The sequence below is a fragment of the Somniosus microcephalus genome, chromosome 8 (genome assembly GCF_052327205.1).
Source record: "Somniosus microcephalus isolate GS21.2 chromosome 8, FLI_Smic_1.0, whole genome shotgun sequence".
Taxonomy (NCBI): domain Eukaryota; kingdom Metazoa; phylum Chordata; class Chondrichthyes; order Squaliformes; family Somniosidae; genus Somniosus; species Somniosus microcephalus.
The window spans coordinates 55752923-55766088 of record NC_140994.1 but is presented as its reverse complement, the minus strand read 5'-3'; the positions used below and the strand labels follow the sequence as shown (position 1 = coordinate 55766088).

Sequence of the window (13166 nt, the reverse complement as noted above, 5' to 3'; positions counted from 1 at the left end):
CCCATGCAGTACACTAATCAAAATGGAATGATGCTTACCTTTGCCTCTCAGCATTGGTGAAAATCCTAAAATAAAATCTATAGCTGCAAATAGAAAGAAAGAAAGACTTGCATTTATATAGCGCCTTTCACAACCACCGGACGTCTCAAAGCGCTTTACAGCCAATGAAGGAGTGTAGTCACTGATGTAATGTGGGATACGCGGCAGCCAATTTGTGCAGAGCAAGATCCCACAAACAGCAATGTGATAATGACCAGATAATGTTTTTATTATGTTGTTTGAGGGATAAATATTGGCCAGGACACCGGGGATAACTCCCCTGCTCCTCTTCGAAATAGTGCCATGGGATCTTTAACGTTCACCTGAGAGAGCAGACGGGGCTTCAGTTTAACATCTCATCAGAAAAATGGCACCTCCGACAGTGCAGCACTCCCTCAGCACTGCACTGGAGTGTCAGCCTAGATTTAATTGCTCAAGACCCTGGAGTGGGACTTGAACCCACAACCTTCTGACTCAGAGGCGAGTGTGCTACCTACCCACTGAGCCACAGCTGACGAACGTACTAAATTAAAATGTAGAAATGTTCCTATATTTATATTTTTTCTTAACCTATTTGGTAACTTAATCAGTCACTGAAATGCTCACTTTGGGGAAAACTTAAATGGCCTGCTTATTGGCACCAAGAATTTTAATTTATTTTTTATTGTAATATATATTTTATTTTAATCAAAATGTTTATTTTAATTTCTGGTTTTTTTCTCAATAATTGTTCTGTTCTCCAAACATGTCACTGAAGTTTTAAAGTATATTACAAGAAAAAAATACAGTATCTCTACAATTTATAACATTTGCAACTGATCAACTCTGTAATTAGGTCCTGATTTGTTTCAGGCTCCTCATAAATGCGACCTAACTGTCCTTGCTCAGCCTCGAGCTCTCTGCTACAAAATATCATAGCTATCTGTATTCCTGTTTGGCCAGGGCACTATTGTTACGTCTGCACACTGGGTTACAGTGCTGCATTAGAGTTACTCTAGCACATGAAGTTTGATAGTGCTGTTATCGTTATATTATGTCTGACATTGGTGATAGGTACTCGATTGCCTTGGCCTGTAGGAGTTAGTTGGATCGAGCATTAAAATGACACGAGTTGATTTCTACATGCTGTCATTGAGTTATCCTTGCAAACGCAACATTTGGCGATAAGGATGGCTGAAATCTCTCTTCCACCACCTCCTCCCTTCCTTGCACTACCCGGTGAGCCCCCGATCCCATGGGTTCGCTGGTTACAGTCCTTTGAAACCTACCTCATCGCTCACGGACTAGAAAATGTGAGTGCAGCACGGAAAAAGGCACTGTTATCCCATTGCTTGGGAGCGGAGGGCCAGCGTGTTCCTGGGACATTATGGACAGCAGACTCAATATAAACATATGATGTGGCTGTGGCTCTGTTAAGCGCACACTTCTCTGCCCCACAAAGTGCCCTCCTCCGGCGATTCATTTTTAGACAGCGTCACCAACTCCCCGTCGAGTCTGTACATCAGTACGTGGCTAATTTGAGGGGGTTAGCTAGCTCGTGCAAGTTCGGTGCACTACAAGACGAGATGGTGCGTGATCAACTAATAGAGCACACCAACAACGTGAGAGTGCGTGAAAGACTGTTAGTCGAGTCTGACAATCTGTTGTTGTCACAGGCAGTTAACATTGCCTTTCAAGTGGAGTCTGCAGCCGAATGTGCAGCAAAACTAGCAAGACATCCAGTGAGCGGATTCTCCAGCGCCCCCTTCCACTCTGAACTCTCACACACACCCAGTGACAGCGCCCTCGGCCCCGACAGCTCTGACACTGTAATGCTCGCGCGACTGCAGCAACGCGTGCTACCGCGGCAACAGTGTGGAAACTGTGGATCTCGTTCACATGCTACCAGAGCGCAAAATTGCCCCGCGCGCGGCCAAGCCTGTCGCAATTGTGGAAAACAAAATCACTTTGCAAATGTCTGCCACTCTGCCCCTGTTGCTACAAATGAACACTCTCAGTCCTCGAGCACTATAATTCACAACGTGAACTCTGGGCCAGTAGTGGCTTTCAAGTCATGCACAATTAACCTGAATAATGTGTGCATTCCTCTGTTGTTGGATACCGGTGCCAGTGTCTCACTGCTGAATGTGGACACATTCAAACATTTTTTCAGCTCCTTGCCACTCTCTGCGCCCTCCACTGCCCTCTGCGGGTATGGTAATTCGCAAATTGAACTAGTGGGCTCAGTCAACCTCACTGTACGCTATGGAACAAAAGTTTTGCCAGATTTTTGTTTTCATGTGGCACGTCAAGGAGCTAACCTGATGGGACTGGATCTTTTCACTGACCTGGGTTTTTCTCTCTTGGATACCGGCGGGTCTGCGATTCTGCACATCGCCTCACCGTGGCGCCAAACATGGCCAGCACTCTTCGAGGGTCTGGGCTGCCTGACTGCCTTCACCCACCAGCCCATGGTTGACTCCACCGTTACCCCTGTCATTCAGCCACTGCGCCGCATCCCGCTTGCTCTCCGTGACGGGGTCACAGCTGAACTAAAGCAGCTACTGGAAGCTGGCATCATCGAACCAGTTGATGCCTCCCCATGGGTCTCCAACCTGGTGGTCGCAAAGAAAAAGTCAGGTGGTCTACGCGTCTGTGTCGATCTTCGAGCAGTGAATAAGGCCGTAATCCCGGACAAATATCCACTGCCCACGTCCGAGGAACTCACAGCGCAGTTCTATGGCTCCATCCTGTTCTCGAAACTGGACCTTCGACAGGGCTATCTACAGGTTCCCCTCCACCCCAGCAGCAGGGACCTCACTGCTTTTGTGACACATGCTGGCGTCTTTCAGTACACCAGGATGCCATTTGGACTTAGCTCTGCACCCAGCTGCTTCCAAAAGGTGATGTCCTCTGTGCTCGCGGGCATTCCTGGGGTGGCCATCTACCTGGATGACATCGTCGTGCATGGGCCCTCAACCTCCACTCACGACGAACGCCTTCACAGAGTTTTCACGGCTCTAGCAAAACACAAGCTCACACTGAATGGCGAAAAGTGTGTCTTTGCTGTTTCAGAGATCGAGTTTGTGGGGTTTCGGTTGTCGGCTGACGGTATATCCCCACTCCAGTCAAACGTGGATGCCATTCACAGCATCCCAGAACCCAGCTCTGCAGCACAGGTTGCCTCCTTCCTTGGCATGACTGGGTACTACCTGAAGTTTTTGCCCCAGTACTCAGCCACCACAGCCCCACTGCGCCAGCTCCTGCGAAAGGATGAGCCCTGGTTGTGGTCACAAGCCTGTACGGAAGCTGTACGTCTCCTCAAATCGCAGCTCACGTCGCCTCCAGTGTTGGCTTACTTTGACGTCGCCAGCCCCACCCTCGTCACCTGTGACGCGTCTGCTGCAGCTGTGGGGTCAGTGTTATCGCAGATACAGAATGGAGTGGAGAAACCAATCGCCTTTGCCTCCCGAGCCCTTAGCCCCACTGAACAGAAGTACTCAGTAGGCGAGCGTGAGGCGCTGGCGTGCATCTGGGCATGTGAGCGGTGGCACCTGTACACGTATGGCCGTGCCTTCACCCTGCGAACCGATCATCAGGCTCTCACTGCCCTGCTGTCGACATCTGGCACGGGCCACAGACCACTGCGTCTACACCGCTGGTCTGACCGCTTCTGCCAATACAATTTCAGTCTCCAGTTCACGCCAGGACGTGACAATGTTGTTGCAGATCTGCTCTCCCGCACTGTCTCTGCCCCAGCCCCACTCGTCGGTTTTGAACATGCGGAACAGGATATCATACAGATGCTGCACACGCCTCTCCAAACCACAGTCTCTCTCCAGGAGCTCAAAGAGGCTTCTGAACAGGATCCGGCCCTCTCCCAGCTGTGCACCTTCATCAGAGATGGCTGGCCTCGCAAGGTGCCTGAGGAACTGTCTGCCTACTCCAGAGTTAAAGAGGCGCTCTCCTGCTGGAATGACTCCTGTGTTGCACGTGGGCTCTGCACTGTGGTCCCAAGTGCCTTTCGTGCGCGCGTTTTATCCATGATGCACGAGGGCCACTTGGGCATAGTGAAACTCAAACAACGATGCCGAGACCTAGTGTGGTGGCCGGGTATCGACAGGGAAATCGAGGCCCTGGTCAAGGACTGTGCAGCCTGCCTTGTAAGTGGCAAGACTGGCTACCAAGCTCCTCCACCCCTGCAACCCCTTGCCTGGCCCTCTCAGCCCCGGGAGCACCTGCAGCTGGACGTCTGCGGGGAGATCCATGGTGTCCCCCACCATCAACGGTTCCTAGTGGTAACCTATGACCTGCACTCAAAATGGCCAGAGGTCACTGCCGTGGGCTCCGTCACCTCTCGGGTCATCATCGATATCCTTGAGTCCCTCTTCTCCCACTGGGGGCATCCAAAGGCCATTACCACAGACAATGGCCCCCAGATGGTCTCTTTGGAACTCTCCTCCTACCTTGAGAGCAAGGGCATCCGTCACTACCACCCCGAGTCAAATGGGGGGTGGAGCGTTTTAACTAGACACTGAGAAATGGCCTCAGAGCACACCTATCCCAGGGGTGTGTGTTTGACAAGGCCCTCCTCCACACACTGCTGCACTACAGAGCCTCCCAGCATTCCACTACAGGGGTCTCACCTGCATCCCTCCTGCTAGGCCGTGAGCTCATGTTGCCCCTTGGCAGGTACCGCCCCTCGCTAGCTCAGAGCCCTGCTCCACGGGCTCAAGCCACAGTCGCTAGACAGCAGGAGAAGATGAAACTCCGCTTCGACCAGTCGAAGAGGGCCAAGGCGCCCAACATCTCAGTCTTCGATTGGGTCAGAGTCCGCAGGCCTCACCGCAACAATAAGATGGCCTCATTCTGGTCCTCCCCTCTTCAAATCAGCCACCAACTTGGACCAGCCACTTTCTGCCTCACTGACGGCTCTCGGTGGCATGCCAGCCACCTTCGGAAGGTGCCAGCACCCCCTGATGCAGGATTACACGGATCTAACTCCCAAGCCTTACCCCCAGAGTGGCGGGATGCACATGTGGCTCAGCCAACCAACCCTCAAACAGATATTGTGCCTCAGCCACAACCTCACCAGTCCCCACCTCGGCTTGCTCCTCACCAGTCCCCACCTCGGCCTGCTCTTCACCAGTCCCCACCTCGGCCTGTTCGTACACGTTCTCGCCCTGGCCACCTACAGGACTTTGTCACTACATTTCATGTTTGAAATTCTGTAAGGGGGGAGGAAATGTTATGTCTGCACACTGGGTTACAGTGCTGCATTAGAGTTACTCCAGCACATGAAGTTTGATAGTGCTGTTATCGTTATATTATGTCTGACATTGGTGATAGGTACTCGATTGCCCTGGCCTGTAGGATTTAGTTGGATCGAGCATTAAAACGACACGAGTTGATTTCTGCATGCTGTCATTGAGTTATCCTTGCAAACGCAACAACTATATTTGCTCCTAGTACAGCCACTGCCACTTTCTGTGCTCCAGGTGCATCCGCATTCTGTCCTCCACATCCCCGGACTCCCTGGGTTCACAGCCTGCTTCGGGGCTCTTGCGCACCATACCCGTTCCCCCTTTAAAATCAGGGGCTTCTGTGGTTTAAGGTGTCAGTATTTATAAATTGTATTTTCTGGTATGGAAAATATAGCTGTAACATTACAGTTTCCTCAATTAGAATTACTGAAAATGTAATTCCCAATCTGTTTAAAATGCTGGTGAGCCCAAAGTATATTGCACATCCCGGATTTTAATCGCTCCTCCATTGGCTGCCATACTTTCAGCTGCCTTGGACCTAAGCTCTGGAATTCCCTCCCTAAACCTCTCCACCATTCTATCTCTCTCTCCTCCTTTAAGATGCTCCTTAAAACCAACATCTTTGACCAAACTTTTGGTCAGCTACCCTGATATCTCCTTCTGTGGCTTGGAGTCAAAAATGTTTTTATTGATATTGCCTTGACAAGGTGGTTAAAAAGGCATATGGGATACTTGCCTTCATTAGCCGAGGCATAGAATATAAAAGCAGGGAGGCTATGATGGAGCTGTACAAAACACTGGTAAGGCCACAGCTGGAGTGCTGTGTGCAGTTCTGGTCGCCACACTATAGGAAGGATGTGATTGCTTTGGAGAGGGTGCAGAGGAGATTTACCAGGATGTTACCTGGGCTGGAGCGCTTCAGCTATGAAGAAAGACTGGACAGGCTGGGGTTGTTTTCCTTGGAGCAGAGAAGGCTGAGGGGGGACCTGATTGAGGTATACAAAATTATGAGGGGCATAGATAGGGTGGATAGAAAGGAACTTTTCCCCTTAGTAGAGGGGCCAATAACAAGGGGGCATAGATTCAAGGTAAGGGGCAGGAGGTTTAGAGGGGATTTGAGGGAAAACTTTTTCACCCAGAGGGTGGTTGGAATCTGGAACTCACTGCCTGAAAGGGTGGTAGAGGCAGGAACCCTCACAACATTCAAGAAGCATTTGGATGAGCACTTGAAATGCCATAGCATACAAGGCTATGGACCAAGTGCTGGAAAATGGGATTAGATTAGACAGGGCTTGATGGCCGGCGCGGACGTGATGGGCCGAAGGGCCTCTTTCTGTGCTGTATAACTCTATGACTCTATTAAATGCCCTCTATAAATGTAAGTTGTTGTTGTTGTATAACACCAGGAGGTTACTGTATTTGTCTTCCAACAATCACTCAACAGCCCTCAAGTTCACTCAGCTGTAATTTTAAACTGCAACTTAAAATGAGAATGCTGAGGCTGAACAATACTTTTAACACTTTAGCTCTGATCAACATACAAGGAAATGCAATGTTGTAAATTTTGGCTTTTAAAATGAAACTTAACGCCCAACTATCTCATCTAGCTTAAGTGAAAATCCAGATAAGACTGCTAGGTATTAAGTGATAACACAGTAAACTATTTTCAAAACTGTTTAAAATTCAGTTTAAAAAAAACCAAATACAACTTCTATTCATTAATTGCAGATGTTCCCTAGTCCTGGACAGACCTGCTGTAAAATCTACATTTCCTTTACCATAGAATTAGGTTTGGCTTTCCATCGAAACTAGGTTTGAGATGACACAGAATTTTAGGGGCACTGATTATATGTAACTTTGTTGACACTAAAGAGTATAGCCAAAGGATGGCTTTGTATATGACTGCAGAAAATGGAAGTCCTATGACGTTGCTGCTGGCACCAACCTTTTTAAAAGGGCAGTTTTTTATGAACTGATGGTTTGGACTGCTCATGAGAATTATATAAGTTGTTCTTCTTGTTGTTGTTGTTGAATGAAATCATTTAAAGACTAAGAGAAAGTCCAAGTACTGAATTTGCAAGTAACTATTTGTTAGTCATCATATAGGAGAGTCATCAGATAACCTGCTCACTGATGCTCAGTTTGGGTTCCGCCAGGACCACTTGGCTCCAGACCTCATTACAACCTTGCTCCAAACATGGACAAAAGAGCTGAATTCCAGAGGTGAGGTGACTGCCTTTGACATTCAACAGCATTACCTTCGCCGAATCTCCCACCATCAACATCCTGGGGTCACCATTGACCAGAAACTTAACTGGACCAGCCACATAAATACTGTGTCAATAAGAGCAGGTCAGAGGCTGGGTATTCTGCGGCGAGTGTCTCACCTCCTGACTTTCCAAAGCCTTTCCACCATCTAAAAGGCACAAGTCAGGAGTGTGATGGAATACTCTTCACTTGCCTGGTTGAGTGCAGCTCCAACAACACTCAAGAAGCTCAACACAATCCAGGACAAAGCAGCCCGCTTGATTGGAACCCCATCCACCACCTTAAACATTCACTTCCTCCACCACCAGCGTACTGTGGCTGCAGTGTGTACCCACCTACAAAATGCACTACAGTAACTCGCCAAGCCTTCTTCAGCAGCACCTTCCAAGCCCGCGACCTCTTCCATCTAGAAGGACAAGGGCAGCAGGCGAATGGGAACACCATCACCTGCAAGTTCCCCTCCAAGTTACACTCCATCCTGACTTGGAAATATATCACTGTTCCTTCATCGTCGCTAAGTCAAAATCCTGGAACTCCCTCCCTAACAGCACTGTGGGAGTACCTTCACCAAAAGGACTGCAGCCATTCAAGAAGGCAGCTCAACACCACCTTCTCAAGGGCAATAAATGCTGGCCTTGCCAGTGACAACCACATCCCTTGAATAAATTTTAAAAAACCTTCTATATGCACTGGCCTAGAACCCATGCTTTATTTGGACCACAAGTGGCTTGGACCAGATTTCTGATTGGAGCCCTTGGAGGACAAGACACACCCAACAGTTTGTCTGGAATGTGTAATTTGATCCTACCTGCTGGAGAGTAATTGAAAGTCTCTGCAATGTGTAATTTGATCCAGTCAATATCACAGGCAGGCTCCCTGAGCCAAGCTGCTCCATTGCAGCCATGACCGTGACATTTACTTGTTACTTGGAAGAAGCACTGAGTGTAGCAAGGGCACAGAATGTACTCTGGGTGGGGGACTTCAATGTACATCACCAAGAGTGGCTCGTTAGCACCACTCTTGGGCGAGTCCTGAAGGACATAGCTGCCAGACTGGGCCTGCGGCAGGTGGTGAGAGAACCAACACGAGGGAAAAGCCTACTGGACTTTGTCCTCACCAATCTACCTGCATCTGTCCATGACAGTATTGGTAGCAGTGACCACCGCACAGTCCTTGTGGAGATGAAGTCCCATCTTCACACTGAGGACACCCTCCATCATGTTGTGTGGCACTACCACCATGCTAAATGGAATAGATTCAGAACAGATCTAGCAGCTCAAAACTGAGCATCCATGAAGCACTGTGGGCCATCAGCAGCGGCAGCAGAGTTGTATTCCACCACAACTTGTAATCTCATGGCCCGGCATATCCTTCACTCTACCAATACCATCAAGCCAGGGGATCAACCCTGGTTCAATGAGGAGTATAGAAGAGCATGCCAGGAGCAGCACCAGGTGTACCTAAAAATGAGGTGCCAACCTGGGAAAGCTGCAACACAGGACTACATGCATGCTAAACAGCAGAAGCAACATGCTATAGACAGAACTAAGTGATCCCACGACCAATGGATCAGTTCAAAGCTCTGCAGCCCTGCCACATCCAGTCGTGAATGGTGGTGGACAATTAAACAACTAATGGGAGGAGGAGGCTCCATGAACATCGGCATCCTCAATGCTGGCGGAGCCCAGCACGCGAGTGCAAAAGACAAGGCTGAAGCGTTTGCAATCATCTTCAGCCAGAATTGCCGAGTAGATGATCTATCTCAGCCTTCTCCTGCGGTTCCCATCATCACAGAAGCCAATCTTCAGTCAATTCGATTCACTCCACGTGATATCAAGAAACGGCCGAGCACAATGGATACAGCAAAGGCTATGGGCCCCGACAACATCCCGGCTGTCGTGCTGAAGACTTGTGCTCCAGAACTAGCCGTGCCTCTAGCCAAGCTGTTCCAGTACAGCTACAACACGGGCATCTACCCGACAATGTGGAAAACTGCCCAGGTATGTTCTGTCCACAAAAAGCAAGACAAATCTAATCCGGTCAATTATCTTCCCATCAGTCTACTCTCAATCATCAGAAAAGTGATGGAAGATTTTGTCGACAGTGCTATCAAGTGGCACTTACTCACCAATGCTCAGTTTGGGTTCCGCCAGGACCACTCGTCTCCATACCTTATTACAGCCTTGGTCCAAACATGGACAAAAGAGCTGAATGCCAGAGGTGAGGTGAGAGTGGCTGCCCTTGACATCAAGGCAGTATTTGACCGAGTGTAGCATCAAGGAGCCCTAATTAAATTGAAGTCAATGGGAATCAAGGGGAAAACTCTCCACTGGCTGGAGTCATACCAAACACAAAGGAAGATGGTTGTGGTTGATGGAGGTCAATCATCTCAGCCTCAGGACATCACTGCAGGAGTTCCTCAGGGCAGTGTTCTAGGCACAACCATCTTCAGCTGCTTCATCAATGACCTTCTCTCCATTATAAGGTCAGAAGTGGGGATGTTCGCTGATGCTTGCACAGTGTTAATTTCTATTCGCAACTCCTCAGAAAATGAAGCAGTCCATGCCTGCTTTCAGCAAGACCTGGACGACATTCAGGCTTGAGCTGATAAGTGGCACGTAACATTCACGCCACACAAGTGCCAGGCAATGACTATTTCTAACAAGCGAGAGTCTAACCACCTCCCCTTGACATTCAACAGCATTACCATCGCCGAATCTCCCACCATCAACATCCTGGTGGTCACCATTGACCAGAAACTTAACTGGACTAGCCACATAAATACTGTGGCAAAAAGAGCAGGTCAGAGGCTGGGTATTCTGCGGTGGGTTTCTCACCTCCTGACTCCCTTAAAGCCTTTCCACCATCTACAAGGCACAAGTCCGAGGTATGATGGAATACTCTCCACTTGCCTAGATGAGTGCAGCTCCAACACTCAAGAAGCTCAACACCATCCAGGACAAAGCAGCCTGCTTGATTGGCACCCCATCCATCACCTTAAACATACACTTCCTCCAGCACACCGTAGCCACAGTGTGTACCACCTACAAGTTGCACTGCAGCAACTCGGCAAGGTTTCTTCAACACCACCTCTCAAACTTGCGACCACTACCACCTAGAAAGACAAGAGCAGCAACACCATCACCTCCAAGTTCCCCTCCAACTCACACACCATCCTGACTTGGAAATATATCGTCGTTCCTTCATCGTCGCTGGGTCAAATCCTGAAACTCCCTCCCTAACCACACTGTGGGTGTACCTTCACCACACGGACTGCAGTGGTTCACCACCTTCTCAAGGGCAATTAGGGTTGGGCAATAAATACTGGCCTTGCCAGCGACGCCCACATCTCATGAACGAATAAATAAAAAAATGTAGAGTGTCAACTAGATAACTCACACAGCCACATGCAGCCCGCCCTGTCGACCTCCTCCCAATCATCAGTTGAGTGATATAACATAAAACACTGGAAATGCTCAGCAAGTCAGGCAGCACTTGTGGAGCGAGAAGTAGAGTTAACATTTCAGGTCAATGACCTATCATCAGAACATAAAACTTTAACTCTGTTTCACTTTCTGTAACTGCTGCCTGATTTGCTGAGTGAAATCCACAGCATTGACTATTTTACATAATTTGAGCTGCAAGGCTGGTTTAGTGAGGTGCATTTCAATCAACGAGAATATGTGAGGGTGATGTCATTGCAAGTGACATCACGAGCAGAACCATAAATTTGTAGCATGCGCAGGGAATGACATCATCGAGTGGCCCTGCTCGTGCGCAGAATGACATCACGGGTCAACCGGAAGTACCCACACTGAAACATTAAAGCTAATCACTCCATCAAATGAACACTCTGTGTGAGAGCTGCAGTGACTAATGGGGCATTGTGTGAGGGTCATGGATTGTTAACAGGTTTATTGGGTAAGAAGTGAATAGTGACAGTGTCATGACTTCTGGATTTCGTCCAGTCCAACGATGTCACTTGCCGCACACGCTGGGTTTTCCGAGAAATCAACTCATTGCTATTCATCGTCAAGAGCTGATCCAGGTCTAGGGGGGAGGAGGGGGAGAACATGGTGTGGGTGTAAAGTGGGTGGGGGTGGGGTTGGAAGAACGTGGGGGTGGGGTTGGAAGAACGTGATTCATGCCTAACAGAGTAGGGAGAACATGATCTGTCTTACTATCTGGATCATGTTCTGGGCCTGCAGCCGGTTAATGGACTCCGTGCTCGGGGTTCGAGCTAGGCCTACAGGAAACATGCGCCTAGCCGCAGGGCTGCGGCCTGAACCATGTGTGGTTGGAACATCAGATGCGCATGCGTAACCACAATGTCTCCGGTGGGAGGAGCGGGAAGGTGTTTAGACTCCTTCCCTATATGATGCGCATGCACAGAACGCCTCAAATTTGTTCGTGCAGATAATCACTCCGAATTTTTTAAGTGATTCCTTTTCTTTCTGTAACAGAAACTGAATACAAAAAGGAACGAAAGAGTCCTAAACCAAGAGGAGGCCCAAAGAAAAACATTAAAATGGTAACCTACATAGGCTTATTTATTATAGACAATAAACAACATGTGATAATTTCATTCTGTGAATACTATGTAAGACATAATTTGGCATAATTGTTTAAGAAGAAAATATATTTTAATATCAGTGCCTGTCACATACCAAAAGAATAGTCCAAGTTGTCAAAAGGTAGAATCTCATGGATGCTATCCCTTTGAGACACGTGTAAAGTGAATGTCCATTTCTGCACTGTTTAAAGGTACATATATTGCACTATTGCAAAACATTTTTGCTTGTTAACAGAGATGTATCTCTCCATCATTCCTAAAGTCAAAGGGGGAAAAATTCAGTTGGTAGTGCCACCCGTTAGCGCCTTAAGAGGGTGCTAAGTGGGGTGCAAACCAACTAGCGCCCGGGCGCGGCGATGTTTGCGCCGCTCGCGAAATTAACTAGACATTTTGCGGCGGCGCTAAACACTACTTCCACGATCTCCTGCGCCGGCAGATCGTGACGTCAGTCGAGTGCGCAGCGCCCCGGACTGGATATTGAGTGGCGCCCCCTGCCTTACCGCCTGCCGCTAGCAACGACAGGTTGAGGGGAGCGTTTTGCAGTCAGGAAGGGACTGGGGGAGCGCTATTTAAAGGCGACCGCATCCTGCCTTTTTTTGTTGGTGACATTTTTGCACCACGCATTCAGAGAGAGAGAGAGGGAGACTTCTGGAGAGATTCTACACTGTGTGAAGGAGTTTTGCATACTGAGCAGCACTTTGCAGGTTCATTTTGATTTGCCCTTCCTTGTATCTATTTAGAAGAGACTGTGGGGGCTGCACTCTGAGCTCTTTCCCTGGGTCTCTCCATTGTTCTTTCCAGCAGATTTGATGTACAGGTCTCTCCAGGCCGAGATTCAAGGCTGCAATGAACAGGATGTGGATGGAGACCAAGATCAACCCTCCCCTTTAAGATAAAAATAGAAAATGCTGGAGAAACTCAGCAGGTCAAGCAGCATCTGTGAAGAGAGAAACAGAGTTAACGTTTCAGGTCGATGACCATTCATCAGAACTCCCCTTTAAGAATTGGCCGGTGCCAGTGTGTCTGTGTTCCATTGCTGACTG

The 13166-nt window shown here is 48.6% G+C and overlaps 1 protein-coding gene across 2 annotated transcripts in view; it reads left to right on the top strand.

Moving 5' to 3' along the window:
• cfap46 (cilia and flagella associated protein 46) overlaps positions 1-13166 on the top strand; it is a 575305-nt gene that overhangs the window by 433705 nt on the left and 128434 nt on the right. For both annotated transcript variants that reach the window (XM_085994743.1, XM_085994742.1), the window contains one exon: positions 12014-12081. In XM_085994743.1, the coding sequence (XP_085850869.1) occupies positions 12014-12081 (68 nt within the window). The remainder of the gene's footprint in view (positions 1-12013; positions 12082-13166) is intronic.